The sequence below is a fragment of the Podarcis cretensis genome (assembly GCF_951804945.1).
Source record: "Podarcis cretensis genome assembly, chromosome: 10".
Classification (NCBI taxonomy): Eukaryota; Metazoa; Chordata; class Lepidosauria; order Squamata; family Lacertidae; genus Podarcis; species Podarcis cretensis.
In genome coordinates this window covers 7,019,696-7,047,588 of record NC_137179.1, presented here as the reverse complement: position 1 = coordinate 7,047,588, position 27,893 = coordinate 7,019,696, and the positions used below count along the sequence as shown (strand labels likewise).

At 43.2% G+C, this 27,893-nt stretch overlaps 1 protein-coding gene across 1 annotated transcript in view; it reads left to right on the top strand.

Annotated features, from left to right (window-relative positions):
• Positions 1-27,893, top strand: part of EXOC4 (exocyst complex component 4) — a 376,341-nt gene that overhangs the window by 120,301 nt on the left and 228,147 nt on the right. The window contains exon 9 of the mRNA XM_079992331.1: positions 1,105-1,193. Coding sequence (XP_079848457.1) covers positions 1,105-1,193 — 89 coding nt within the window. The remainder of the gene's footprint in view (positions 1-1,104; positions 1,194-27,893) is intronic.

Sequence of the window (27,893 nt, the reverse complement as noted above, 5' to 3'; positions counted from 1 at the left end):
ATTTTGAAAAGAAAAAAGAAAAAATGAATGAATTCCTATGCCCCACAAATAACCCAGAGATGCATTTTAAATAAAAGCACACATTCTGCTCATGTAAAAACACCAGGCAGGCCCCACAAATAACCCAGAGATGCATTTTAAATAAAAGCACACATTCGACTCATGTAAAAACACCAGGCAGTCTCCACAAATAACCCAGAGATGCATTTTAAATAAAAGGACACATTCTACTCATGTAAAAACACCAGGCAGGCCTCACAAATAACCCAGAGATGCATTTTAAATAAAAGGACACATTCTGCTCATGTAAAAACACCAGGCAGGCTCCACAAATAACCCAGAGATGCATTTTAAATAAAAGGACACATTCTACTCATGTAAAAACACCAGGCAGGCCCCACAAATAACCCAGAGATGCATTTTAAATAAAAGGACACATTCTACTTATGTAAAAACACATGGCTGGCCTCACAAATAACCCAGAGATGCATTTTAAATAAAAGCACACATTCTACTCATGTAAAAACACGCTGATTCCCAGACCGTCCGCTGGCCGGATTTAGAAGGCGTTTGGGCCGGATCCAGCCCCTGGGTTGCCTACCCATGTTTTAAAGCAACTATTCTCGCCAGTTTCCCATGGCCATGAATATTCAAAGAGTTGTGTTTTGTAGTCTGACTTTACCTGACATGGTAAGTGGGGAGGAAGGAGGAAGTGCCCATTTTGCATAGGGTGGGGCTGGAAATGATCAGTACAAAAGTGTTGCTTTGAGTAAATGACCTATGTCCCTCGTTAGTGCTCATGACACCAGGGGCCCATAATACTCCGAAGAATAATACTCAGTACATGCCACAAACTAAGATTTGGTTTCTTCTAGTTAGGATCTTAGCAGCAGAATGAAATGTATGAGATGATTAATAATGGGGAGGGATACGGGGACTCAGTCAGAGATCAACAGAATTGGCAACTTGTTTAGCTTTTGAAGATGACCACTTTCTCACTCTCGGGATTATACTGTCAGTATATGACCATGCTTATTGGAACTGGCCTTGACTTTCACATCGATTCATCATGCCTGCTGACGTGCTGTGTTTGTCTCATTGCAGGTTTGAATCATCTTCCCATGCCATTAGTATGAGTGCCTATTTGCGGGAGCAGAGGAGGGAGTTGTACAGCAGGAGTGGTGAACTTCAAGGTAGGCCAAATCTGGTTTCAAATGAACACTTGAATAACACTTTTTCACTTACCTTGATAGCCGCTGTCTTTTTTGAAATAGGAAACAGATTAAAACTTCAAACTAGTTGTTTTCACATTTTAAGTCAGAATTCAAAATACCGGACTGCAAGATAAAACTCCATGGTAGCCATATCAGTTTTGAGTTTTGTCATGATATTTGAGTTTCACAGTACAGCCAGGTTTCGATACCCACCCACTCACAAAGTATGTTTTGTAATGCTTTCAGGATGATAGATTCCGCTGGAATTTCTTTCCAGTTGTGTTATATTTTATATTTGGGAGGCCGGTATAACAGATGGGTCTGACACTTTGGGAAATAGTAATGCAGTAGACCTGGGCGTGTATGCTCCTCCCTCCCTCTTTCCCTCTCTTTTTACCTGCTTTAAAGGAAATGTGGACCAGACAGCAAACAGTGACTTTCCTCAGACCAGGGACCCTTGTGGTCCCTTCTAATTCTACAATTCTCTGATTATCTGATTTTATTGTTCCTAACATTGGTATTTGTATTTTTAATGCTAGGCTCTGGTAACACACACACACACACACAGAGAGAGAGAGAGACAGACAGACAGACAGACAGACAGACAGACAGACTAGAGATCCACTGCAACACTTAGTTGTGAGGGCCTGCTTGCTGCTTATGATAGAACCATCCATGTTCCTGGCCCTTTACAGCATTGTTGGAAGAAGGAAGGAAAGTAGGCTCCTGACCCAGGGATCTTTCCATTCAAAGTTCTCTGCATTTCAAAGCCAGATGCTGGGTTGGAAGGGGAGAGGCAAAGGCTAACAAGGGATGAAGGTGAGCTAATGCAATTACCCAGTTATACACCGTGGCTGTGGTGTGTGCTTTAGTGTGTATGCAAAAGGTGAGATGCTATAAAATGCCAATCTAACAGTGAGAGGTGAGATCTTGGCATTTCCTTGATAAAAGAGAGAGCCTGTTTGCGTTGTTTGTGTTTAAAATTTTTGTATTCAGATGAATTTACTATTACATCCCTAATAGCTTTCTTATACATTACACTAATAGTATAGTTAATTCCACCAAGCGGCATGGTTGTCAAAGAGCTGCACAGCACAGCCGTCACCTTCCTTGTAATTAATGAAGTGCCCTTTGCATAGCAGACACTATAGGATTTAATTACTGTCGCTACCAATGCCCCCTGCTGATTCTGACTCTGCCATAAAATGCGGAGCCAACGTGACTTGGAGGTGGATGCTCAGAGCTTTTAGAGGAACAGCCTCTCCTGCTCTCTTGCCTGCCAGGTTTCCTGCATTTAGAAACTGGCTGGGGGTGCAGCATTCACACCAGCACACAGACACAGTTAGCCGGGAGAGAAGTGCCATTCCCTTTTTAAAGTTACCCATTAGCTGCAAAGCAGTAAATCTGACACTGCAATTCAACAGATCTGCAACAAACCCTGCCATGGTGTCATGGGGGCAGGGAAGGTGTGGAGGGAACAAATATATTCAATTTTTAGCTGCTTTCACAAGAGCAAAGCCAAATTCTCTCTAGGATTGATTCTAGTTGTTTTGAGTGTTACAATCTAGCACCAAATAAAGGCCTAATTAATCTGATGAGTATTTAGAAATGTGTAAGAAATTAAGAAGGGAAGGAGTATCAGTCAAGTTGAGTGAAGTCCAAAAGAGAATGGATATAAAAAAGATGTATGAATTGTATAAATTTTGTAATGGAAAAATTGAATAAAAATAATTTTTAAAAAAAATTAATCTGATGAGTCAGTAGGCTTTTGCACATGTAGCTCTTTATTGGGTTATGGCCCTTTCATTCAAAGCACATTTCTTCCAGACTTTCACTTTGCAATGGAGGAGAATGACCTGTAAGTTGATATGAGAATATTCAGAGTTTTGCTTCCTAGGGAGGAAGCTGTCAGCCTCTCTGTGATGTGCAGAGGTATGCCGTTCATATGTATGAGCATTCATTCTATATCCCAGTGTACTAACTAATGCTCAGGGTGCTATATAATCATTCACATTTTATCCTCACTGTAACCCTGAGCTAAGCTAGGCTGAAAGGTAATGACCATTCCATCCAGTGAGCTTTGTGAAAGAAGCAGTTTGTGGCCCCCTAACTTGCCTCTTCTCACCTCTCCCTTCAATCTTGGTCTGGTATGTATGCACGTCAAGAAAAGTATTTGGAGCTTGCCTCACAAGAATTGTTACAGCTTTTAATGCCAATGACTTGCAATATTTCATAGAATCATAGAATCATAGAATGATAGAGTTGGAAGAGACCACAAGGGCCATCGAGTCCAACCCCCTGCCAAGCAGGAAACACCATCAGAGCACTCCTGACATATGGTTGTCAAGCCTCTGCTTAAAGACCTCCAAAGAAGGAGACTCCACCACACTCCTTGGCAGCAAATTCCACTGTCAAACAGCTCTTACTGTCAGGAAGTTCTTCCTAATGTTTAGGTGGAATCTTCTTTCTTGTAGTTTGGAGCCATTGCTCCGTGTCCGCTTCTCTGGAGCAGCAGAAAACAACCTTTCTCCCTCCTCTATGTGACATCCTTTTATATATTGGAACATGGCTATGATATCACCCCTTAACCTCCTCTTCTCCAGGCTAAACATGCCCAGCTCCCTTAGCCGTTCCTCATAAGGCATCGTTTCCAGGCCTTTGACCATTTTGGTTGCCCTCCTCTGGACACATTCCAGTTTGTCAGTGTCCTTCTTGAACTGTGGTGCCCAGAACTGGACACAGTACTCCAGGTGAGGTCTGACCAGAGCAGAATACAGTGGCACTATTACTTCCCTTGATCTAGATGCAATACTCCTATTGATGCAGCCCAGAATTGCATTGGCTTTTTTAGCTGCCGCATCACACTGTTGGCTCATGCCAACAGTGGAAGTGAATGAAAGGTAATGGAAGTGAATGGAAGGTAACTTAGAATTGTGCAAGGGAAAAACAGCCCAAAATGCAAACTTTAATTCAGATTATCTGGAGCATTCAAGAAGTGGAGCTGGTATAATGCTTGCTTATATATCCATGCCAGTGAGTTACATTCAACAGCAGCTTAGTCAGGAGTCATGGGTAAGAACATTGGAAGAGACCCGACCAAAGGGCTATTCCAGCATTCATTCTCACAGTGAAGAAGAGAATACCCCAGTGAGAAGCTCACAAGGATACAAGCGTAGTAGCTAGGGCCAGCCCTGCTATTAGTCAGGCTGCTGCCTTCATCACTAGATGCAGGGAGTGTAGCAAGCTGTTGGGAAGACAGAGCTGTGTGTGCTACACTGGCTGCTCTACGCCAGCTAAGCTAGCCTTCTGCTCTCAGGAATAGTGGAGGCTATTGTCCCATCACTAGTGAGGAAGACTCAGCTGCCGCTTTGTTTGTGTTCTGTATATGGAGTGAGGGAGGGCCTTGTTCTTCACTTCAGGCAGCAAAACTTGTGCTGGCTCTGGCACCAGCAGTCTCTGATCATGATCCCCAGCCACTGCTTTTCAGAGCCATTTTGTCTCTGATCATGCGGGTTATATATAACCACTATGACCAGCAGCCATTGCCCTCCATGAATATGTCTCATCCCCCTTTAAAGCCATTCAGGTTGGCAGCCACCACCATAATCTTATGGGAGTGAATGCCATAGTTTAACAATGTGCTGTGTGAAGAAGTGTTTTCTTTTGTGTCTCTGGAATCTTCCAATGTGGACAGTCACAGGCTCTAAGACTATGAAAGCAAGATAAAAAAAAAACCCCTATCTACTTTCTCAACACTATTCCTAGTTTTACACACCTGTATGATATCCCCCTTACCCTTTTTCTAAATGAGAAATTCACAAATCTTGCAGCCTTTCCTCATTGGAAAGTTGCTCCAGCCCCTTGATCATTTTGGTTACTGTTTCCCAAACCTTTTCCAGCATGACAAGGTCCTTTTTGAGGTTGGAAGTTTTATTTTCAATCCCTTTCCTAATGATCCCTAACATGGAATTTGCCTTCTTCACAGCTGCTGCACACTTTCATCAAGTTAATCACCGCAGTCCCAAGATTTTTTTCTTGGTCACTCACTGCCAGTTCAGAACCCAGAATATTAGGATTTTTTCTTTTGCTTCAGGGTGTATCATTGCAAAATTTGGTTAGCCAAGATTTAGATCAGAGCTTTCCAAACGGTGTGTCGTGACACATTAGTGTGTCGACTGCAGTATGTAGGTGTTTCTCATGAACGCTCCCCATGCTTTCCGGGGCTGAAAAGGGGTTAATTTAACCTCTGGTTTGCTAGTAAAACTGAATTGCCGTGTTGCGAAATGATGCATGTTTAAAAAGTGTGTCACCAGCATGAAAAGTTTGGAAAGCTCTGGTTTAGATAATAAGGGCCTTAACTATTAATGGAGGCTGTGTTTATAACTTTACCTTTGCTAGATAAAAATGTTGACTAATAATATATTTTTAGGGCATCCTTCCTCTATGTTGGGTTTCAAGTGAAATCAACATGCCGAAGGAGAGATCTGGTTACTAGAATGTGTCTTGCAAGCAAGTTGCATGTTTTTGTCAAAGCCAGTGTGAATCTGAGATTTTTGTTAGATACAGCAGGTGATATTTCTGTTCTAAGTCACCATAGGGAACCCAAATCATTTCCCACGCTGATGCAGTGCTCTCAGATCAGTTTGCCAACTAAGTCCATGAAGAAAGTTCATGCGGTGAGAGAATTTGAAGAGCCTCAGGGGGGCACAAAGAGGCAGGGAAAGCAACCAGCAGGTTTCCACCAATATTTAGTCTTCCCAAGTTCTGGAAGATAATTGCAAGGTTCTCTTGACAACTTACTTCATGAACCAAGAACAGAACAGCTGAGTCTACCTGGTTGCAAAACAGTCTGCCCTTTTCTCTACCACCTTCTTGTGCCAGCTTTTTCTACGTTCAGGGAATTTTTGAAGCGCCTTCAGAAATTTAGTTCCCTGTGCCTGCAGACTGATATCGTAAAGTTCAGAGCAGACACTGATTTTGCTAAGCATGTAGTTCAGGCCTTGTATATAGGGAATGGCATTCCCAGGAAGAACCCACCTCTTCTGCAAGGCACAATCTATTGTGGCTCATGCAATTTGTGTTAACCAAGAACAGCAGCAACAAAAAAAGGCAGCCTGGGACAACCATCTGTGTTCTCTGGTGACACAAACTGCTTTTTGGAGTAATGAAAATTCAGTTCAGCACTCTTAGAGTTGCGTATGATAATACTCTGTCATTCAGAGGAGATAGGGAGGGGGAAGGAAGGACTGATGTGTTCTTATTTCATTTTTAAAAAGGCATTGTGGCAGGTGGATGCCCTAAGTTTTGAAAAGGAACCTCAAAATGGCAGAACAATATGAAATGAAGAGCTCCTTCTGCCTTGAGGAATGCAGCTAGGGGACTTTCTGTTCTCTCGGGTGTCTTGGTTGCTCTCCACCCCGTCAAAATCGGAGCTTTATTTGAGGTTGGGGCAGAGGGATTGCTCTTCTTCGCTTTGGCTGTGTTAATGCAATAATCTCATTCAGACCTTAGAAACCCACTTATTATTTCCTCTGCGTGCGGTTTTTCTAGTGTAGCAGATTAGCAGCAACCGTCTCTTCAAAGGCTATCCAATCAAGAAGGGGTTATTAAAACCAGGGCGCTTTATGACTGAGAATTAATTAGAGCAGCATTTTCATGCAAAACATCCAATTTTTTGATTAGCAATGGAGCAGGGTCACAATTAACACTCTAGGAAGCTTAAATTTCCGGTATTTTGATTTTCAGGAAATGAGATTATCAAACAGAGGTCAGATAACTTGACAGCAGAGGAAAAGGGGGCGGGAAGGAAGAAAAGAGAAACAGAATCTATATGTAAGGAATTAAATTGTTTATCCATGTGCTGCAGAGATTGCTTTTAAGTCTGTAAGAATTCTGTCTTGGTGATAGAAGAGCTCCTCCCTTCTTCCAGATGGGGTTTTTTTCTTCCAGTGCAAACTCCCTCTGGTGGGAAGAGCCTAACTCGGCTTCTATCTTGTTTTTGCTGACAGGCCTGGGCTTTCCGTTCATATCCAGCCTAGAGTTCTCTTTCCTATACCCCCTTGCCCCCCCCCCCAATAATTTGTTGCTTTCCATATCCTAGATGGCTACAAGGCTAACAAACACCTCTAGCCAAGGAAGCCCAACATTGTCATGAACTCATCCTTGGCAAGAGGTGGCTGCTTGCCTTTCAACTCTCATTGAACTAAGATATGGGAAGCAGCAAGCTCTAGGCAGCAGCACTTCCTGTCTCTTGGCCAGAGGACACAAATGCAGCAGCCATACTGAGTCCTAGCATGGGTGGTTGTGACTGGGCTCTAGTCTCAGGCCAGAGAGGCAGTTGAGTCCAGGAGTTAAGGGAGCACCCTCTCTTTCTCCAATAGTGCTGAATGCAGCCTCTAGAAATTTTTGGAGCTGTGCCTCGGAGGAGGAAAATGGCTGAAGTTAACAACCTGGTGGTCAGCCCCTGTGAAAGCAGCCACAGCCCTCAGTGTGGCATCAGTGATGCAATCCAGAGATGGGCCTGCTATATGTACCAAGTAGGCATCTCAATGTGAGATCTTTTTTTGATGGGGGACTATTCTCAACCCTGCAGTGATACCTGTGATACCTTTTTAATACTAGTGGAACTAGACTGCTGATGCTTAATATCAAAGAGCTTGCAGAGTGACTTACAAGCTGATTGCTAGGAGAAAAGTGACAGGAACTGGGTAAGGGATCTGGTTTGGGGAGACTGATCACTTGCTGTGCATATTCATTTTTCTCAGAGCTTGGAGGGTGCCTTGGTCATTCTAGAGTTGTTTGTTTCATATGCAATTATTTTTGCCTGTGATTTCTTTGAAGCTGAAGAGAAACCCAGTTCCTTTTCTTGAGTTAGTCAGCTGTAGCCAGTGTCCTGGGAATGATCCTTTTTCCTGCCTTCCTGTATCCTCCTTCTTGCTGGGGCTGCAGGTTGAACAGTTGTTGCAAGCTTTGCCTCCTTATGGTTCACATTTTAGAATTTGTAGCTCCCCAAATTAGCTGGGGTATCTCCTGCTAGAATTCATCTAGGTTTCCTGTTTTCATACCCTCCCCCAAAGTATCCAAAGATAGCTACTATGTGGAATAAATCCATCCAAAGATGTCCACTGTGTAGAATGAATATTCATGATACCTTATTCTTTTTCTTGTATAGATTATGTTGGGAGGGCACCTGCTTTCAAAATGGCTACAGAGGATTCACCCTTTCTTGATAAGCAAAGCATCTTCTGCATTTTTAGCGTCTGAATTACAACAGCATTGCCTTATTGGACAACAGCTGCTGCTCTGCATTTTCCATCAGACAGACACCTTTATTGAGATTCCTCCTTCTGAACACTCAAAATATTGATAGCCTTTTGGGAAGAAAGAGCCTTTCTATTGACACAAAGCTTTCTCTCCGTGTGTAAGCATTTATGACTTCAGCCATTTTCTGATCTGTAGTTCCTATCTGGAGCTGTTGCTTATTAAAAATAAACAAACCCCAACTCTTTCCAAGGCCTAAGTGTCTGTGATAAGGAGCAGGACAACTTAATCTCTGCTGTGTAACACACAGAGCTGGCTTAATTGCTGTCGAAAGGTGCAAGCAGTCAAAAGCTTGACCTTGGGAGCTTTTCTGCAGTACTGTTAGTGTCTCAACTTCAGAATTTGGGAGCACAATACCGTCTGGAACAGATACCCAGTATGGGCTGCCAGAAAGTGCTGCCAATAGAGACCACCTCATGTTGCCAGAAATGTGATACCCCAACAGGGAGGAATACCTTGTTGTTTATGGTATAAGACAAGACTATAGAAAGACCAAGTTGGCATTTCGCCATACATATGCATTATAAATCTTGATGGGGTCAGGGAAGAAAGAAATGTGATATCTCAAGCGGGAAGTTAAATTACTTTGGTTTTTAAAAATGGCCGTGAGTGAAGTAGCTAAGAGGCTGAACGGTGAACCAGGAAATCCCAAATTCAAATCTAGTGTTTGCCGTGAACTATGGGTCAGCCCCTTAGATGGTATGGGACATAAACAGCGGAGAGGTTAGCTGTTGAATGAAGGACAGCATTTAAATACTTGAAGGTCAAATATCATTGAAAATAATTATTAGAAGCTTCTAACTGGAGGAGACTCTTGAGAGTCCCATGGACTGCAAGAAGATCCAACCTCTCCATTCTGAAGGAAATCAGCCGTGAGTGCTCACTGGAAGGACAGATCCTGAAGCTGAGCCTCCAATACTTTGGCCACCTTATGAGAAGAGAAGACTCCCTGGAAAAGACCCTGATTGAGGGAAAGATGGAGGGCACAAGGAGGAGGGGACGACAGAGGACGAGATGGTTGGACAGTGTTCTTAACATGAGTTTGACCAAACTGTGGGAGGCAGTGGAAGACAGGAGTGCCTGGCGTGCTCTGGTCCATGGGGTCATGAAGAGTCGGACATGACTAAACGAATAACAGCCTAAAGCAGATTTTCTGGGGAGAGGGGGTGGCATATAGATAGGAGGGACCTCTGAGGCATGCAGTATTTTATTCCTTAAGTTTCTCCTTCAAGTTATCCTAGTATTGGTAACTGCACACCTACATGCCAGATGTGTGTGTTTGTAGGATTTTCATAGGGCCAGCATTCTGCATGGTACTTTATGGAACAACACAGAGGAAAAAGGCACAGGTCTAGACCCCTTCTCCAAGAAACTTAAAATCTACGTTTAGACAGTGATAAGGGTGGTGAGGGGAAGAAAAGTGGGGGTATGTGGGCTAACATGTTGATGAATGTCAGCCAAAGCAATTCTGCATACAGATACTTCATTATCATTGGGAATTATGACTTCTGGGTCAAAGCTTCATAGGAAAGAGATTTGGAGGAGGAGACAGAAGTGGGACCTCTGAGAAGTTCTGGGATACAGTTGAAAGCCTAGGGGGATAAACCATACAATTTCCATTCCCCCAGAGTTACAGACAGCAGGTTAAAAAAAGTTCAGTGCTAACGTTTGTCGAATATGGAGGTGCTGTTGTGAGACTCGGAACTTTATGTCTCCATCCTACCTATGTTTAAATTGGGAGGCTCAGTTATGAATCTCTGGATTTAGAAGTGTGCTATTCTGGGGTATTGAGGGTGGGCTTTCTGGTTAGGAAATGGCCTCAAATGCCCTTATTAAAGTGCTCCTGTCAAACTATTTCATTGCTATCGTGCTGTGGCTAAAAGGTGCTCCTATTGAAACTGATTTGAAATATTCACCATTCATTTGTTGTTTTTGCCTTTTTAATGCTCTCAAAGCATTTTGAGGTGTGTGCAGCAACTCTCCCGGAGTTAAATGTTAGACCTTCCATTTCACTCAAGTATAGAAAAATGAAGATATTCCCCTCACTGCACCATTCTGTTCTTATCTGTGTCATGCCTCATGTTGTGATTTGAAACACGTCCTTGGCCTTCTGACCTCGTGGGATTTAATTTTTCTTAATTAACCTCAAGGACTTGCCATGCACCACCTCTGGAGTTTACCCATGTTCCTGTCCTTTGGCGTTTGTGTGAATTGATTTTCCGTTATCCTGACTAAGGCTGCAATTCGAAGCTCACTTACCTGGAAGTAAGCCCCAGTGGATTTAATAGGACTTACTCCTGAGTAGACATGGTTAGGATTGCACAGTTAGAAAAACCACAGTCAGGAAACCAGGAAACGAACAGATTTATAAAGACAGAGGCTAGGATACTTCATGCACAAGGCGGCACCTTGTTGGTTGGAATGAAAAAGCAGCATTTCTGTTATGTTATTTAGTGTTATATTGTTATATTTAGTGTTATATTTATGTTATGTTATTTAGTGTTATATTGTTATATTTAGTGTTATATTTATGTTATGTTATTTAGTGTTATATTGTTCTGTGAACTGCCTTGAGACCTCCAGGTTTAGGGCGGTATATAAAAATTCAATTAATACTACTACTACTACTACTTCTAATAATGTAGAAACACACACACATAATCTCCATAACCTTCATAGTTTGTTTTTCCAGCTGGTCTTGAGAGCTGGAAAGCTTGCCAAGGTAACTGGGCCGTTTGAACTCAATGCCTTTTGATTTGCTTCCTGAGTCAAATCCAGCAAGCACTCTGCATAACAGCAACTGTGGCAAGCCCTTTCTTTGGTCACAAGTGGCCAGTCATAGGATACAGATATTAGTGCCGATGCTGTTGAGCTTGTCCTAGACAGACAGAGTCTCTAACAGACCATGTGGCGACTGCTGCTCAGACTCTTGAGTTTGTATTCATGCTGGCTGATTTATGACTCTCCTGCTCTTTGCCTCCAGCCCTTCCTTCCCATTAATACATATATCACCAATGCATCACTTCGCTCCTTCCTGCTTTGCTTTCTCCTTTTTAGTCTTGTCCCTCAAGGTGCTTGGGTTGTGGGTCTTCAATTAGTAGGAATTGTCTCATGCCTGCATATGTTTGAGTGCAGGATCTCTTGGTTCGGCCGAGAACTTTTTTCTGCAGTGAAAGTAGCTGGAAAATGAGTGTGTCAGTCCACGGCCCATTCAGATCTTACCCACAACACAATCCCACAGTCTTTGTAAAAAGACCCCTAGCTCTTGTGGAATCTCAAGGTGGTGGTGGGGGGGACTTTGCTTTTGCTTTCTGGTTTCAAAAAATGCTCCACAAACTATCTACTCCATCTTCTCACAGGTTCCCCACAATTTTCCTCCAGGAACCATAGAACCATAGAATAGTGGAGCTGGAATGGACCATCTAGTCCAACCCCTTGCTATGCAGGAATATTCAGCTGTCCCATATGGGGATTGAACCTACAACCTTGGTGTTACCATCACCAGCTCTAACCAGCTGAGCTGCCCTTAATAGAGTCAACTGGGGAAAACTCTCTGCCTCATTTCCTATCCAAGACAGTTATTTTTGCTGTTTGAAAAAAATGGCACAACATGTTTCTGTAAAACTCCTTCCACTAACCCTGCTTATGACTATTTATTCTGAGTGACTTGCAAGGGCTGTTACTAGTGCTAGTTGTGCTTCCCCTTGTGTAAGGGGAGCAGCTTAAACACTCGTTAATGTTTCTGAATTCTGGGCTAATTGCATGACAATATTATAATAAAGACTTGATGGTCTGAAGCTTGGAATTTCTAAAATGATATCAAAACTATTGTAAGTGATTAGGAGCTTGGATTGTTTCCCGTGTTCCTCTCTGGGAGTTTTAATTGCCATGATCAAGCAGTTGTATTTGACTTAATTGTCATCCTCAGCTACTGGAGAGTCTCCCTTGTGTAAAAGCTGCATGTTTGTCGCAACAAATACATGTCAGCAACTGTAACAAAATGACACTTTCTCTGTGTTTAATGAATATGGAAGTATTTTTTGGAGAGCCTCTTCCCTAGATTTAAAGATGCATTTTTCATTTGGTGGTAGACTAGTAAATAGGACAGTAAAACTCAGGAGGCTTTTTGCATCTGTCAGTGTGCCCAATAGTTAAGAGGCTCAGTGGGTTCATTAGTAAGCAGTTACCTAGAATTCTTGTGAAAACGAGGTTTTTAATTTGGTCACCACCCTCTTGCCCATTGAGGCAAACAGGACCTGGGAGGTTATAATCTGTTTGGTAATATGTGTTTTAAATATACCCTCAGAAGACCAGTAAATAAATTTCAGTTTATAAACTGAAGTTGGAATGGACCCCAAGAGTCATCTAGTTCAATTCTGAGGGAATCTGTTCCACAACTGGACAGCTCTTACTATCAGAAAATTCTTCCTGATGTTTAGTTGGAATCTCCTTTCTTGTCATCTGAATCCATTGGTGTGCATCCTAGACTCTGGAGCAGGAGAAAGCAAGCTTGCTCCATCTTCCATGTGATTGCCCTTTAGATATTGAAGATCTCCTCTCAGTCTCCTCTTTCCCAGGCTAAACATACCCAACTCCTTCAACTGTTCCTCATAAGGCTTGTTGTTGTTTAGTCATGTCCGACTCTTCGTGACCCCATAGACCAGAGCACGCCAGGCACTCCTGTCTTCCACTGTCATAAGGCTTAGTTTCCATAAAAACATAGAAGTATCAGGGATAAATCAAAAGCACATTATACATAAATGAATCTTGGAGAAGGGACAATATGAAAATTTATTTATTTCATACAATTTATATACTGCATTATTCTAGAAAAAAACTCAAAGTGGTAAAGTAGCCATTACATACAAAGATCGCTATATGCAAGATTAATTTAACTGCCAATGAATCCTACATTGGCCCACCTAAACTCCACTGATTCTCTAGTTAAAGTTTACTGCATAATTCCAGCTGTCCTAACTACGTGGTCTTTAAGTTTGGGATAACATAGCTCCCAGTCCTGAGAAATAAGCAGTTATGCTATTAAAAGCATATTACTAGAAATCAGAATATAGGATTGCTGGAACTAAAAGGCCATCTAGCTCAACAATCCACCTGCTAAACCTTCTTCCTCCAGTGTGGTGAGAGCCAGTGTGGTGTAGTGGTTAAGAGCGGTGGACTCGTAATCTGGGGAACCGGGTTCGCATCTCCGCTCCTCCACATGCAGCTGCTGGGTGACCTTGGGCTAGTCACACTTCTCTGAAGTCTCTCAACCCCACTCGCCTCACAGAGTGTTTGTTGTGGGGGAGGAAGGGAAAGGAGAATGTTAGCCGCTTTGAGACTTCTTTGGGTAGTGATAAAGTGGGATATCAAGTCCAAACTCTTCTTCCAAACTCTTCTTCACCTTCCAAAATAACCATATGCAACTGAGGCAGCACTGCAGTGCAGACAGAAAGCAGATGCACCAAGGACTCCTGTGCAGTAAGCAGAAAATGATTTTGCCATGATGAGCAATATTCTGAATTTTGTACACACTGTATGTATACTCTGTTTCCTGGTTTCTTAGTTTTAAAAGTAAGTTTCAAGTCCTTACAGCTGAGGTAGAGAACAGTACGTTTGAGGAATCATAGACAGTGTTTGTTAAATTCTCATAAGCTATATGGGGGATCTGAGCGGGACTCCCAGCTGCTTGAGTGCTGTTGGGTTTCAGTGCTCTTACCTTCCTCTGTTGCTAGTGGTAGCAGAGTGGATTGTGGAAAATGAGGAAATCTGACTTCATCAGTAATTTGACAGAAAAAAGAGGCACATAACATGCAGCCTGATCCTTTGGATTCAGTCCAGCTGTCAAAACGTTACCCTCATGAAACTGTACACACTCTGCAAACACTAACACCTCTGTACTTTATGCCAGAGTTACCCAAATCCAGCTCCAAGATAGAACCAAATTCTGATACCTGTATATGCACATGTTTTCTTGGAGGTCATTCAGTTATGCTCCCACCAGCTGAATGCTATGCAGAGTGCTTCCTGAACTCCTGGCAGCACATTGCCAAACTTCCATGAGATTGAATTACATGCAGGGAGAGTGTTCCAGGACTTTCCCCCTATTCCTCATAATAAGGCGTTGGATGCAAATGTTAGTGGCTAAGCAAATTCAGATACTTTTAAATAAAAGTGTGTGGAGTTGAAAATATGGGTTTGATTGTCTTCATTGGGCGTTAATAACAGACTTTTAGAAAGGCAATGTGGTGGAGAGGAGTGCTGGCAAAATTAAAGCAACTAATTTTGGGGCCTGGAGATCCTGTTTAAAACATAATAAATAATAAATTAGCTGTGGAGTTCTGCAAATGAATTATGTTACAGGCTCAACGTTTTAAGCTCTTCAGAGTCCAGCCAAATAAAGGTGTAATAGAGAGTTAATGGTTGCCTACTCTTGTCATTAAATAGCTATCTACCTTTTAGTGGCAAGAAAGAATAGCCTCCAGGCGGGGAGGCAGGGAACACTTCTGAAGGCTGGAAGTCACAGGTTGCCTTCCTTTTTGAGTGTCAAATGTACCACAGATGACTAGCAGAGGTCTTTATATAGCTGCCAACATCAGTAAACACAGCTAAAATGCACAAGCATTCAGTGTCTCGTGCATTATGGACTTCGCTGGTCTTTCTTTGAGGAATTCTAATACTGTTTCTGGGTGAATGAGTTCTTTCCTTTTCTCTTGTTCTAGTGCAGAGCTTTCCAAGCTGTGTGTTGTGACACGTTAGTGTGTCGGGTTCAGTGTGCAGGTGTGTTGTGTGGCGCATCTCCCAGGGCTGGAAAGGGGTTAGTTTAATCTCCGGTTTGCTAGTAAAACTGAATCACTGTGTCGCGAAATGATGCATGTCTAAAAAGTGTGTCACAAACATGAAAAGTTTGGGAAGCTCTTTTCTAGTGCCTTAGAGGGGAGGAGCAGAGGAAGGGAGGATAGCTGAGGTGGATAGCTGAGGTTCAGCACCAAGGACAGCTCCCTATGGAGCTCTCATCAGAGTTATGTTGGTAGCAATTAAACAGGTGAGCTCGCACCAAAACGTTGCAGTGTGGGGGCACTCCTTTTTAAGAATCCAGTCAGACAGCTATGCCAGGATAGTTCGTTCCATTCCTCACCATACAGACCAGGCTGCTGGCCTGATTAATTATATGCTGGCTTTGCTTATTTGCTTTCCTGCCCACCCCTTATCTGCCTTGCCTTGCTATGCCAGACGGTGGCTCTGCTTGGTTCCAATCTGCTGGCTGCCTTTCAAGCGTCTCCTTGACTGTGCCTTCACTCTGCCAGCTCTGAAACTGAATCATCTGTTTCCCCCAGTTTCATGAATGTACAATTTTTGCATGAAATCTTAGAACAAGCAGGGATTCCTTAAGAATCTCTCCCACCCCTCTGTGTTTGTGTGTGTGGTTTTAAGCAGAAAAATACTACTCAGGAATGTGCAGATGTGTTGGAGAACATGCACTCATTAGTAACTATCCAGGAGTTCTGTACAATAGTGAGGGTGCATTTATTATTATTATTATTATTATTATTATTATTATTATTATTATTATTATTATTTCGCTGTCACTTTGACACTGGCATACATTTGAGCTCGGGATCCTGAGGGCAGACTGAGAGAATCCAGTGGATCTGGTGCAAACACTGGCTCTTGTGTTGTCAGACGTAAAGTGTTTGCTGCTGCCCTGCTTCCTGTTGTGCCCCAGCAGCTGCAGCCGAAAGTGCTAGCACAGCCTAACATGGTTAGATGCTGAAATCTTGGGCATTAATTGCCTGCCAGGGTGCCTAAGGTTGTGCAGTGTTCCTCTGATAGGACTTGTCTGCTTGCTTTCTAGTGTTACCAAGGGAACTAGCCAGAATCATCCCCGGTCAAATTTGTGCAGCTCTGTTCACTGCAAATGAACAAGATCCTGTGCTAAGCTGAGGGGGTGGAAGGACTGGGGAGTGAGCAGGGTGTGGAGAGCATGAGAAAGGTTAATGCTCTGGCCCCTATATTTAGGCAGGCACTGGGAGCAGGCACTGCTGTTCATGAACATCCAGAACATAATGTAGGCAGGCCCAACTTATTAATTAGCCTTGGTGGCAGTCTTGGTTCAGGGGGAAATGTTTCCACTTTGTTTCCGTTTTACTAAATGTAGACAGAGCCTGGAAGTAGAGGGGGTAACATCCTTGCTTTTCCACAGCCATAACCCTTAGGCTTAGTAATTGACTCTTGGTGCAGAAAGGGACACAAAGAGGAAAAGGGAAAAGGGGAGTATTCATAACTTTATTTGTGTTTCACAATTCAAACCATGCTCAAAGTGGCTTACAACATGGAAATATTACATGGCTACAACACAACCGAAGTAGTAATGAACAATGAATAAAATGTTAAAAATCACACAACCAAGCTGAACAATTTCCACATAAATCACAGGAAGATCTAAAACAAATACAGTGGTACCTCTGGTTGTGGACGGGATCCGTTCTGGAGGTCCGGTCGGATCCCGAGGTTTCCGCAACCTGAGGACTGCTTCTGCGCACACAACAAAACCCGCTAAAATCCTTCCGGGTTTGCTGCTTTCACATCCCGAAGTTTACGTAACCAGAGGGTTACCTAACCAGAGGTACTACTGTATCGATAACAACAACAACAACAAAAACAATCCCCCACCAAAAAATCCCAAACAGCACCCAAGCCCAAGAAAATATGCACAATATCTAGTAAATAGGTCGAGATGGAGGTTAGGCGAAGGCATACCAGCTGGGAAATGAGACAGAATTTGGCTTATGAGTAGGGCTGTGGGCATGGATTTACTGGTCCATATAATTCAACAGTGAAACAAAACCTTTTGCGTGATTATTTATTTCCTCCTCCTGCGTTTGCCTCCTCCCTCCTTCACTGCATCTCTTCCATAACCTTAAAATGTACATTTAAAAAAGCACAAGCAATATTAAATGTAATGTAAAAGCAGGAGTGGAGCACTTTGGGAGCAAAGCAGTCTCATCTTAATGTACCTGTTGATGAGTTCTAAATTGGCTTTGACCATCCAGGCAAGGCTTGTTGTTGTGAACATAGTAGAAAGCTCACTGGAAAACTTAGCTCAGTATTCTGTGGCAATGTAAAAGGGCAAATTCAGTGTTGGGAGGAAAGTGCTCTAATACCATTATAAATCCAGTATACCCATAATTAGAAATATTATGTGTGGTTTTGGATGTTGAATTTGCAGTGTCCCAAGCACAGCGGAATGATGAGTATGTGCCACATACTCTATATTACTTTATTTGGATTTCAAAGCTGGTAGATTACAGAAAAACTTCTTGCCTCTGCCGGAGCAGAGAAAGCATCCTCTCTCCTCTAAAGCACGGAGAGAACACTATGAAAAACAGGAAACCAGGGGCACTTCCGGGTTGGCGCCATCGCCGAATGGCGGACTCCCTCCGAGCTCCGGAGGGAGCCTGCTCGGCAGGGGCTGGGTTCTACCGCGCCGGCGACGCGGGGACCCTCAAAAACCATGGGCGCTGAAACCCATGGGCATGGTGACTCGGCGGGCACCGTTTGCACCCCCCGACCTGCGAAGGAGCCTTTTTAAAGGCTGCGGAGCAGGTGACAGGGGGTGGTGGTGCTGTGAGTCCTCCGCTTCCCCTGCCGAGCGAAGCCGCATGCCATTCGACGGAGAGCGCTGACTTCTTCCATTGAAAATTTGGTCTTTAAAAGAATAACCCGTGAGTAATTGGAACTTGGATTAAAAAAGGGGGGGAAATTCTATTTAAATTCGGAGCGAGCGGGGGAGGTGCAAAAAGGAAGTCAGCCTCCCCCCTGTTGTAGAGGAGCTAAAGCAAAGGATTTGACAACTAAGATCGAGTGTAATCTTTTTTTGATAAAGTTATTAACTTCGTGATGGAAAATTATAAGACTGGGCTGGAGGAGAAAAGTGGAATGTGAATTAAAATGCAACCCCCCCCCCCCGGAAACCCCGGGAGCGATCTGAAAGAGCGCTGGGAGAGGAGAAATAGAGGTTTTGACAGCTGTCAAAGGAGCTGTCAAAGCGGAAGAACAAAAAGAGAACTTTGCTGGTCACATTTGTTACAAATTGGATATAAAACAAGGAATAATAAGTTACTTTGACTGTTGGGTGTGATCGGGAAGGAAACTGAGTTACTATAATCCCTCTAGAGGAGCTGTGGGACACTACAAGTATTGTTGGCATCGAATTTGAATAGGACTTTTTATCGCCTGGGAAACTGCAGAAATGGAACACTATTTTATCTACAGAGGTCTACACACTAAAGGAGACAATAGATTTATCTATTGAAGAATGGAAGGGACTTGACGTAATGTTTTGTTCCTGAATAACAAAGCCTCTGCAGAGGAATTAGAAGCTTTTTGGAATTAGAACATTTGTGCAGGAGAGCAGGGGGGAAAAAAAAAAGAGGAGGAGAGAGAACAACAAGAACAATAAGAATAACAAGAACTGGACAAAGTTGGAAGATAGACTCCTTCCAAGATTGGACATGTGAAACCAAAGATGACCAAAAGATGGCAAAGACTAATAAAAAGACGGCAAAGCGGTCTGGTGAAGGACTGTGGTTTAGATGTGGGAGCTCCAGGATGACAGTAGACAGTGACGGACATTGGGAACGCAACCGGGAAAGGGGGGAGGGAAATTTGGAATCCAAAGGGTGTTAAATTACATTTTATTCTTTTTTTTTTAATCTTTCTGTTTATCTTAATCTGTATTGCATATTAAAGACGGGAACTCGTGGAAGGGAACAGGTCGATTTTAGGGGATGGGAAAATATTTTTTTAAAATTGGGCCAATGATAATAATTTTAAAATTTGGGGTAAGAACTTGTTGAATCTATTTGAAAGAATTGGAATACAAGAGGGGGAGGGGAGGGGAAGTCCTGGAAAGATGCCAATGAAAATAAGGTTTTAAATTTGGATGTTTTTCTTTTTCTGTTATATTTGAAAATCTTTAATAAATATTATTAAAAAAAAAAGAAAAACAGGAAACCAGTGTACGTCACATCCAGTCTTCTTTCTCGTGAGAAACTCCAACAGCAATTGACTGTGGAATGTAAACACCTGTCTCGTGACAAGCACTTTCGCCGCACAGTGAAGGAAGCAGAAACCAACATTGGATGCCCCATCTCAAGTTCCAGAATTAATTGCCACAGGATGTAATGATAGCTGTTACCTCAGATTACCCTTTCATAAAAAGTTTTGTCATTCATGGGCAGGTTAGTTCTATCAGTGACTGCCATAAGGCTGATTTAAATGGATCCTCCATCTTTTGGAAGGGGGGAAAGTCAGGTTGTGTCCCGCTTAGAGAGCTTCCCAGGAGCACCTGGCTTGCCCCTACTGGAGACAACATAATTCCGGACCAGGTGGACCTTTTGGTCTTGACCCAGCATGACATTTCTCACCATCTAAAAGTGCAGCATTTAACATACCTTCTGAACAAGCTAATGGAGGCTTTATATAGCAGAAGCTGCTGGCTGTTGAAGCTGTCCTTGAGAAAGAATGATAAGTGCTTGTTCCAGTACTGAGAGTACATTTGAGTGTCAAGGCTCTCTTATTGATTTCTGCCTTAACTTAAATCAAGATACAGTTCTGCTTGTTCTGCTGGCAGTGGAGGAAAATGACTCTTGACAAAGAGTATCTGCATAGGCTTCACTTTTGGGAAGGGGCTAATGGGGCTAAGTTCTACACTTTGGGCTTTGGACTTGCTCCTTCATGTGTCTGTCTATGGGTGGTATGTGTAGAAATCATAAGGAGGTTCCAAGGTTTTAAGGTTAAGCTGTTATCTCCTGCTTAACTCTTGTGATCTACAGTTAGAGGAAAGAGGTAGCAGATGCATGAACAAGAAATCCAAGGCTATTGGGTGAAGAAATTTAAAGAAATGAAGCCATAGATTGTAGCTTTGTGAGTTGTCTTGGGGTTGGCTGCTGTAGGCGCATCTATTGCATCTGGTTATGAAGCAGTTGTTCCACAGCACAGCCAGTAGTCCTCTGAATATATCAAGCGTAATGAAATATTCAAGACTTGGCTTCATGTCCCTCCACAATCAGAAGTCGGAAAGAGATGGGAAAAGCTCTTTTCAGCAGTGGCCTCCAAGCTATGGAACTCCGTCCCCTGAAAGCTTCAAATGACTACTACAGATTCTTAGCTGAGCTGTAAGGACAGTTGTATTTCAACAAGCTTTTGACCCTGCTAGATTTACCCTTAATGCTATGGCATGCTCTCTTATTTTTACTTCTCTGCTTCTTAAGAAATTAATTGCTTTATGGTTGTGCACATGAGGAAACGTAGATGACGCTCTTGAGGCAAGCCACCTAGCCCAATGTTGCCTATTTCAGCTGTCTGTGGCTGTCCAAAGTCTCAGAAAATGCGAGCTCTTTCACAGACCAGTTTTAGTTGAATGGACTAGATTTGAAAAAAGTGCCATTTAAATACATGGAAAGCTTATTCTCTGCCATATCCCACTGTCCATGAGCAATAAACCCTGAACTCCCTTCAGACTGTCAGAGCTGTTCCACCAGGCCTTTGGTCAGGGCACAGCCTGACTCCCTCCTTTGGCAATCTTCACAGAACTTTAGTCTAATGGTTGCCATCAATTTGAGTTGAATTAATTTTAATGAAATTATTTTAGAATGTTGTATTATTTTATTGTTGTTAGCTGCCCTGAGCCCGGCTTCGGCTGGGGAGGGCGGGATATAAATAAAATTTATTATTATTATTATTATGAGTTTTCTACTTTTCTTCATAATCACCACGGTCTCTTTCTGTATCGTACGGTTCCCTCACAATGGGCGGCAAGGCAGTTGGCTGTCTTCTGTTACACCAGCCTTCCCCAACCTGATGCCCCCCAGATGTTTGGGTGGCAACCCCCCTCAGCCAGAGCCAGCATGGTCTTTGGGGAAAGATGCATTGCACCAAGTGATCGCTTGTGTGAGCTCAGCCTGAATCTGCAAGCTTTGCCAGAGAAAGGATATGTGAGTGCAATCAGGGAATAAAGCTTGAAAGAAAACCTTACCTGTAAGGAATAGCTGGCTAATGGAAGCAATTCCCAAAGAAGCTGATGGAATTGATCATGGATTAGGTAAGCGTACATCAGGGATGGCTGAAGTATAATTAGGGGAGGTTAAATGGCAGGGTGATGGATGAGAGGAGCTTTTAAGGCACCTTAATATTCTTGGGACACAGTGTGGGACACAGGTGGCGCTGTGGGTTAAAGCCTCAGCGCCTAGGACTTGCCGATTGAAAGGTCGGCGGTTCGAATCCCTGCGGCGGGGTGCGCTCCCGCTGCTCGGTCCCAGCGCCTGCCAACCTAGCAGTTCGAAAGCACCTCCGGGTGCAAGTAGATAAATAGGGACCGCTTACCAGCGGGAAGGTAAACGGCGTTTCCGTGTGCAGCTCTGGCTCGCCAGATGCAGCTTTGTCACGCTGGCCACGTGACCCGGAAGTGTCTCCGGACAGCGCTGGCCCCTGGCCTCTTAAGTGAGATGGGCGCACAACCCCAGAGTCTGTCAAGACTGGCCCGTACGGGCAGGGGTACCTTTACCTTTACCTTTTAATATTCTTGGGGTTTTTTTAATTAAAAATAATCTGAACAATAATATGCAACCTTCACCCATTCTGTGGCTACTTCTCATTTGTCCTTTTGAACATCTTCTAATTATGTACCGTTGAGACTTCAAATGGTAAATAAAAACAACTTTACATGGACTAATACTTCTCCACTTTTTCTGCTAAATGCCACTGTATTCAAAGAGAGGCAGATATAACCTTGCTCTGTCAGCTGCTGCCTTTGTCATCTTCAACACAGAACTGAGGTATGCCTCTCAAGAGGAGAAGCACACCCTTCCATTTCATTTTAATCACTTATTTTAGAGTCCTGCTATAAAAAAACCTGTGTTTTGTGAAGTCTGTAACTTCACCAAATTATTTTGGGGATAAGATTGTTCATGTTTGCTTAGCCGCAATGTATTGATTGATTGAGTGCTATTAAACAATCATTTCAGCCTTTTTCCTTTAAAAAGTTTCAGGATTTGGTTTCAGGATTGGGGGTTCTAAGCAGTGATGTGGAATGGGGGAGGAATCTGTACCCAGAAATAGCTTCTGAGAACTTCATACAACTTCAGTGCCCACTGGCCATATCTTTGTTCTTAGGTGTGGACTCTGAATTGCCTTTGCTGTATTAATGTTTATCCAGCAAAATACCCACCAAATGATAGGGATTTTTAAGGAAATGTTGCTCTACTGCTAACCGATGGCTGAGTGGATGAGCAAGTGTGAGATGAGGATGCCAGTGCAATCTCCTTATTTTTTCACATAGATCACCACCTAAAGGCATGGCAATATTTGTTCCAAGTCTCACCTGTTTGAAATCTAAATGATAGACACAATACAAAGACACTTCTCACCTGGATTAGTTACTAGGCTTTCTCCTGTACTATGTGAACATATATGGCACAGCAGGCATTGCTTAACTGCATCTACTCCCAAGTTCTTAACTCTCATTTCTAGGTAGCTGACTTTGTTGGAACACCGCACCCAAACTCCAGGTGTGCTTAACCTACATTTGCCACCCTTGACTTAGAGGTTCCCTTTTCACTAATGGTTAACCCATTTCGTTTCTCTGACTGTGAGACAAGGCATCTTGAATTTACCTCCCACCCGCAAATTAGTTGGAACGACCCTAACCTTCTATTTTTGCTTATCCCCTTTTATAAACAAAATATTCTTTTGTTTGCAATATAATTTTCTAGATTAGCCATTATTAATATTCCTGCTTAAAAATGAATTTACATTTGAATTATCTCATTACTTCTGAACCAGCCAATTATTGTCTCTAGTGAACAAAATAATTATACTCGTGCCTCCAGTGCTCTCAGCGTTTTCCTCAGAGAACCTGAAATATTGACAGCTACTGAATGCTCTGACTGCACAGGTCGCAAAACGTGTGGGCACCTGTGTGAATTGACATGCCTGTGTACATGGCAGAAGGGATGGAGGAAATTTAGGCGGTTAAAACATATGCAGTTACTTGACATGAAATAGGCTGATTGCAGAATAAGCTAAGCTTTTCCAGTACCTTGCATAGGTTTTGGGCGAACTATAAGCCGAGTGTTTCATGTTGCTGCTCCCATGCTGTGGAACACTCTTCCAGCACAGATTCAGCAGACATCCTCACATTTGACTTTCATGTGTCCCTTGAAGACTTCTCTTTGTGTGTGTGCAGACAGGCCTTTACAGCTGTTTAATTTTTGATTAGCCAGCCACCTTAATGATGACCTGTGTTTCTAAATTAATTGTTGTTGTTGTTTTAATTTAAGTGTTTTTCTGTTTTAGCAGTGTGCACTACCTTGAAATTTCATGATCTGATGGTATGGAAATAAATAAAATAAATAATTCAGCACTCTTCTCCCTTCTCGCCACTGTCAGGAACTTTCAGTGTTTGAACTGGGGATCTTGAGGCAGGAGGCGACAGCCTAAAGGTAACCAGGACTGTTTCACTCAGGCCCTGGAACCCTCCTTAAGCACAGAAGGGAACTGGAGTGTGCAACCTCAAGATGTGTCCTGGGCAAGATAGCAGGAGGTGTATGGGCTGGCTAACTGTGAAGGCTATGGTGCTTGGCTTTACTCTCTACTCAGTGCAGGGGAGGGAACCTCTTCCTTGCCGTATGTCAGAGTTCAGCTGAAGCTCCCACCTCCAGCAGCAGACTGCAAGGATAGACCTATTTCAGGTCTGCTTTGTGGTGTGGTTGATGCTGGCACAGGCCTGGCCCTACTAACTTCTTCCTTCGGACCAAACAAAGAAGACTTGGGTTTGACCAGTTGAAGCTTTCTTTCGATTCCTGCCTGCCAAGATTTCGGTGCAATCTTACTTATCCTGATCTCACTAGCAATTCCTTATTTGCCTATACGCATTATGTATCATATATGTGGTCAAAAGAGGATGGTTGGAGAGTAGGGCAGCAACTGCCAAGCCCAGCCTCTAGAAGAGTATGAATCATATTGCTCAGGAAGCGATCCGCAGTGCGGCTTCCCTTGGGCAGTGTCATAAAGACACCCAATGGCTGGGTGGGGTTCTGAAGACCAGTAGCAACAACAGAGAACAGTGGGGGTCATCATGATTGGAAGATGTAAGGATGGAAAGAGACAGAAGGTTTGTCTGTCATGATTTTGTCATTTTGTGTGCTATTAGGGGATGTGCATCTGGATTCATAAATTCATTGTGATAAAAGGGAACATGGTGCTTTTATTCAAGAGAGAGTGAACTGTACATGAGCAGGATAATTCATATAGCTGTTTCTGGGGAACCTTGTGCAACTTTGCTGGTGGTTTTTTGATAGAAAAGAGCATAATGCAGATGTCTTGCAGGTGTTTACAGTGGGTAATATATATACACACACAAATGGCTTAATTGCCTTCCTTGTCCTGTGGCTAGTAAATGCTCTGCTTTCATCTGCAACAGAAATAGATTTTAAGCTTGAAGGCTAAGTTCCTCTCTCCTCCTTTTTGTAGCCTTCCACAGTAAAAAGCAAAGAAAAAAAGGGCTAATTTTAATCAAGCCTGAGCCCGTCTTTCTGGTTCATCATTGTCAACGGTTGCATCATTCCCGTTCATCAATGTCGCATTAGGAGCAAATCCGAACTCTTTGATTATTAAAGTGGATGGAAAATAACAGCTCTCTGTGTGGCCAAATAGCTACTCATCAGCTGGATTTTTTTTATGGGGCCTGATAGTTAAATGCAAACCTTAATCAAGGGTTCAGAGCTGTTTTCTCTGCTGGCTTTTAACTCTATTCTTGGAATTTTCGTCTCTCTGCTTCTCTTCTCTTCTCTGTCTGTCTATCTGTCTGTCTCTCACAGAAAGACATCCTTGAGTGATTTCACCTATGCACACTTTGTATAAGTAGTCAGCTCAGTACATTTCTGTATCCATTGTACATAGAAGAAAATGGTTTGTGTCGAGGATTTTATTTTTCAAGAAAAGGAAGTGTAAAGGTCAAGCAGTACAAGAACAGGTGTGTGTCACAGTATTATGAGACAACAGGTGAAGAAAAGGTCAAATCAACATCGGTATGAGACCAACTCAGAATGAATTTAACTCTGTTCCCTCCCATCTAGTGGCAGGGATGATAAATAGACATAGCAAGATCAATAAGCACCTAAAGAAGGACTTCCTGTAGTCAGCTAGCCATTCTCAGGATTTGTTGACAAAAAGTTCCACAGTGTCAGATTTGCTAATGAGTTTTACACTTGATTCGCCATTTGAAAATATTGCCTGGAGTATAATGAATTGAAGGCCTGTTGAATATTCTGGGAGACTGAAATGTTCCCCTGCTGGTTTCTGACTGTTTTTGATTAGTAAAATAGCAATTTTATTCATTCTTAGTTTATGGCGGCAATGGGGTGTGCTTAGGAGCAAGGAGTCTTTGAACCAAAATCCTTCTTGGTATTGGTTGGCATCTGTCTGTCTCGGGAGTGAAGTCAAACTGTTAGAGAGTTACAGCTCCGGCTGTGGCTGTAGAGACTGATAAGGGAGAGACATGTCTTGTTGCGGCTGGGGCAGATGAAGGTGTCTGGTTGTGCTGTTGTAGATGCACCAGGGCATTTCTTCTCTGTGTGCTCCTCCCAGTGGACATTCCTCTTCTAGTCACTGCTATGGATACACAACCTGACTGTCTGTCTCCAAGCACTGTGGTTATCTGCAAGGGATTCCCACATGGCGGGGTTGATGTTGACAGCCTTCATATCACATTTGCAGACATCTTTGTAACGCAGAGTTGGTCTGCCAGTGTGCTTGGTGCCTGAAGCTAGCTCCCCTTAGAGATGTCCAGGGGGATCCTGCCATCTTCCATTCTTTGGACATGACCAAGCCAGTGTAGACGTCACTGAGACAGGTGTGCAAACATGCTGGGAATGTGGGCTTGGGAAAGCACATCTTTGTTGAGACTCTGTCCTGCCATGTGATGCTCAGACTCTTCCTGACACAGCATATGTGGCAGGCAGTGAGGCGTCACTACTGGTGGTTGTAAGTTGCCCACAACTCACTTGCATAAAGCAGTGTGGTCAGCATGCAAGCCTGGTAGACCTTCATCTTGGTATTCACCCTTAGCATCACATTCTCCCATACCCTTTTGGAGATGCGAGCCATTGCCGTGGCTGCCTTGCCAATATGTTTGTCCAAGCATCTGGTCGCCCATGCTGGTGTTGGTCTTCATCAGGTTGATCGTAAAACCAAACTCCCTGCAGGTTTGGGCAAAACAGCTGGTGAGTCTCTGTAGAGCTTCATCGGCGTGAGCTGTCAAGATTGTGTCATCTGTAAACAACATCTCCCAGATAAGGGCCTGCCACAGTTTTGTGTTGGGGTAGAGACATGCCTGTTGTCTTTGTCCATGGAGTTTTCTTGGCAGGGATACTGGAGTGGCTTGCCGGTTCCTCCTCTAGGTGGATCATGTTCCAGGTGGAGAGTTCCAGAAAGACATCTACTTCTGCTTCATTGACTATGCAAAAGTCTTTGACTGTGTCGATCACGGCAAACTACGGCAAGTTCTTAAAGAAATGGGAGTGCCTGATCACCTCATCTGTCTCCTGAGAAATCTCTATGTGGGACAAGAAGCTACAGTTAGAATTGGATACGGAACAACTGATTGGTTCAAAATTGGGAAAGGAGTACGACAAGGCTGTATATTGTCTCCCTGCTTATTTAACTTATATGCAGAATTCATCATGCGAAAGGCTGGGCTGGATGAATCCCTAGCCGGAATTAAGATTGCCGGAAGAAATATCAACAACCTCAGATATGCAGATGACACAACCTTGATGGCAGAAAGTGAGGAGGAATTAAAGAACCTTTTAATGAGGGTGAAAGAGGAGAGCGCAAAATATGGTTTGGAGCTCAACATCAAAAAAACGAAGATCATGGCCACTGGGCCCATCACCTCCTGGCAAATAGAAGGGGAAGAAATGGAGGCGGTGAGAGATTTTACTTTCTTGGGCTCCATGATCACTGCAGATGGTGACAGCAGCCACGAAATTAAAAGACTCCTGCTTCTTGGGAGAAGGGCAATGACAGGCCTAAACAGCATCTTGAGAAGTAGAGACATCACCTTGCCAACAAAGGTTCGTATAGTTAAAGTTATGGTTTTCCCAGTAGTGATGTATGGAAGTGAGAGCTGGACCATAAAGAAGGCTGATCGCCGAAGAATTGATGCTTTTGAATTATGGTGCTGGAGGAGACTCTTGAGAGTCCCATGGACTGCAAGAAGATCAAACGCATCCATTCTTAAGGAAATCAGCCCTGAGTGGTCACTGGAAGGACAGTTCCTGAAGCTGAGGCTCCAGTACT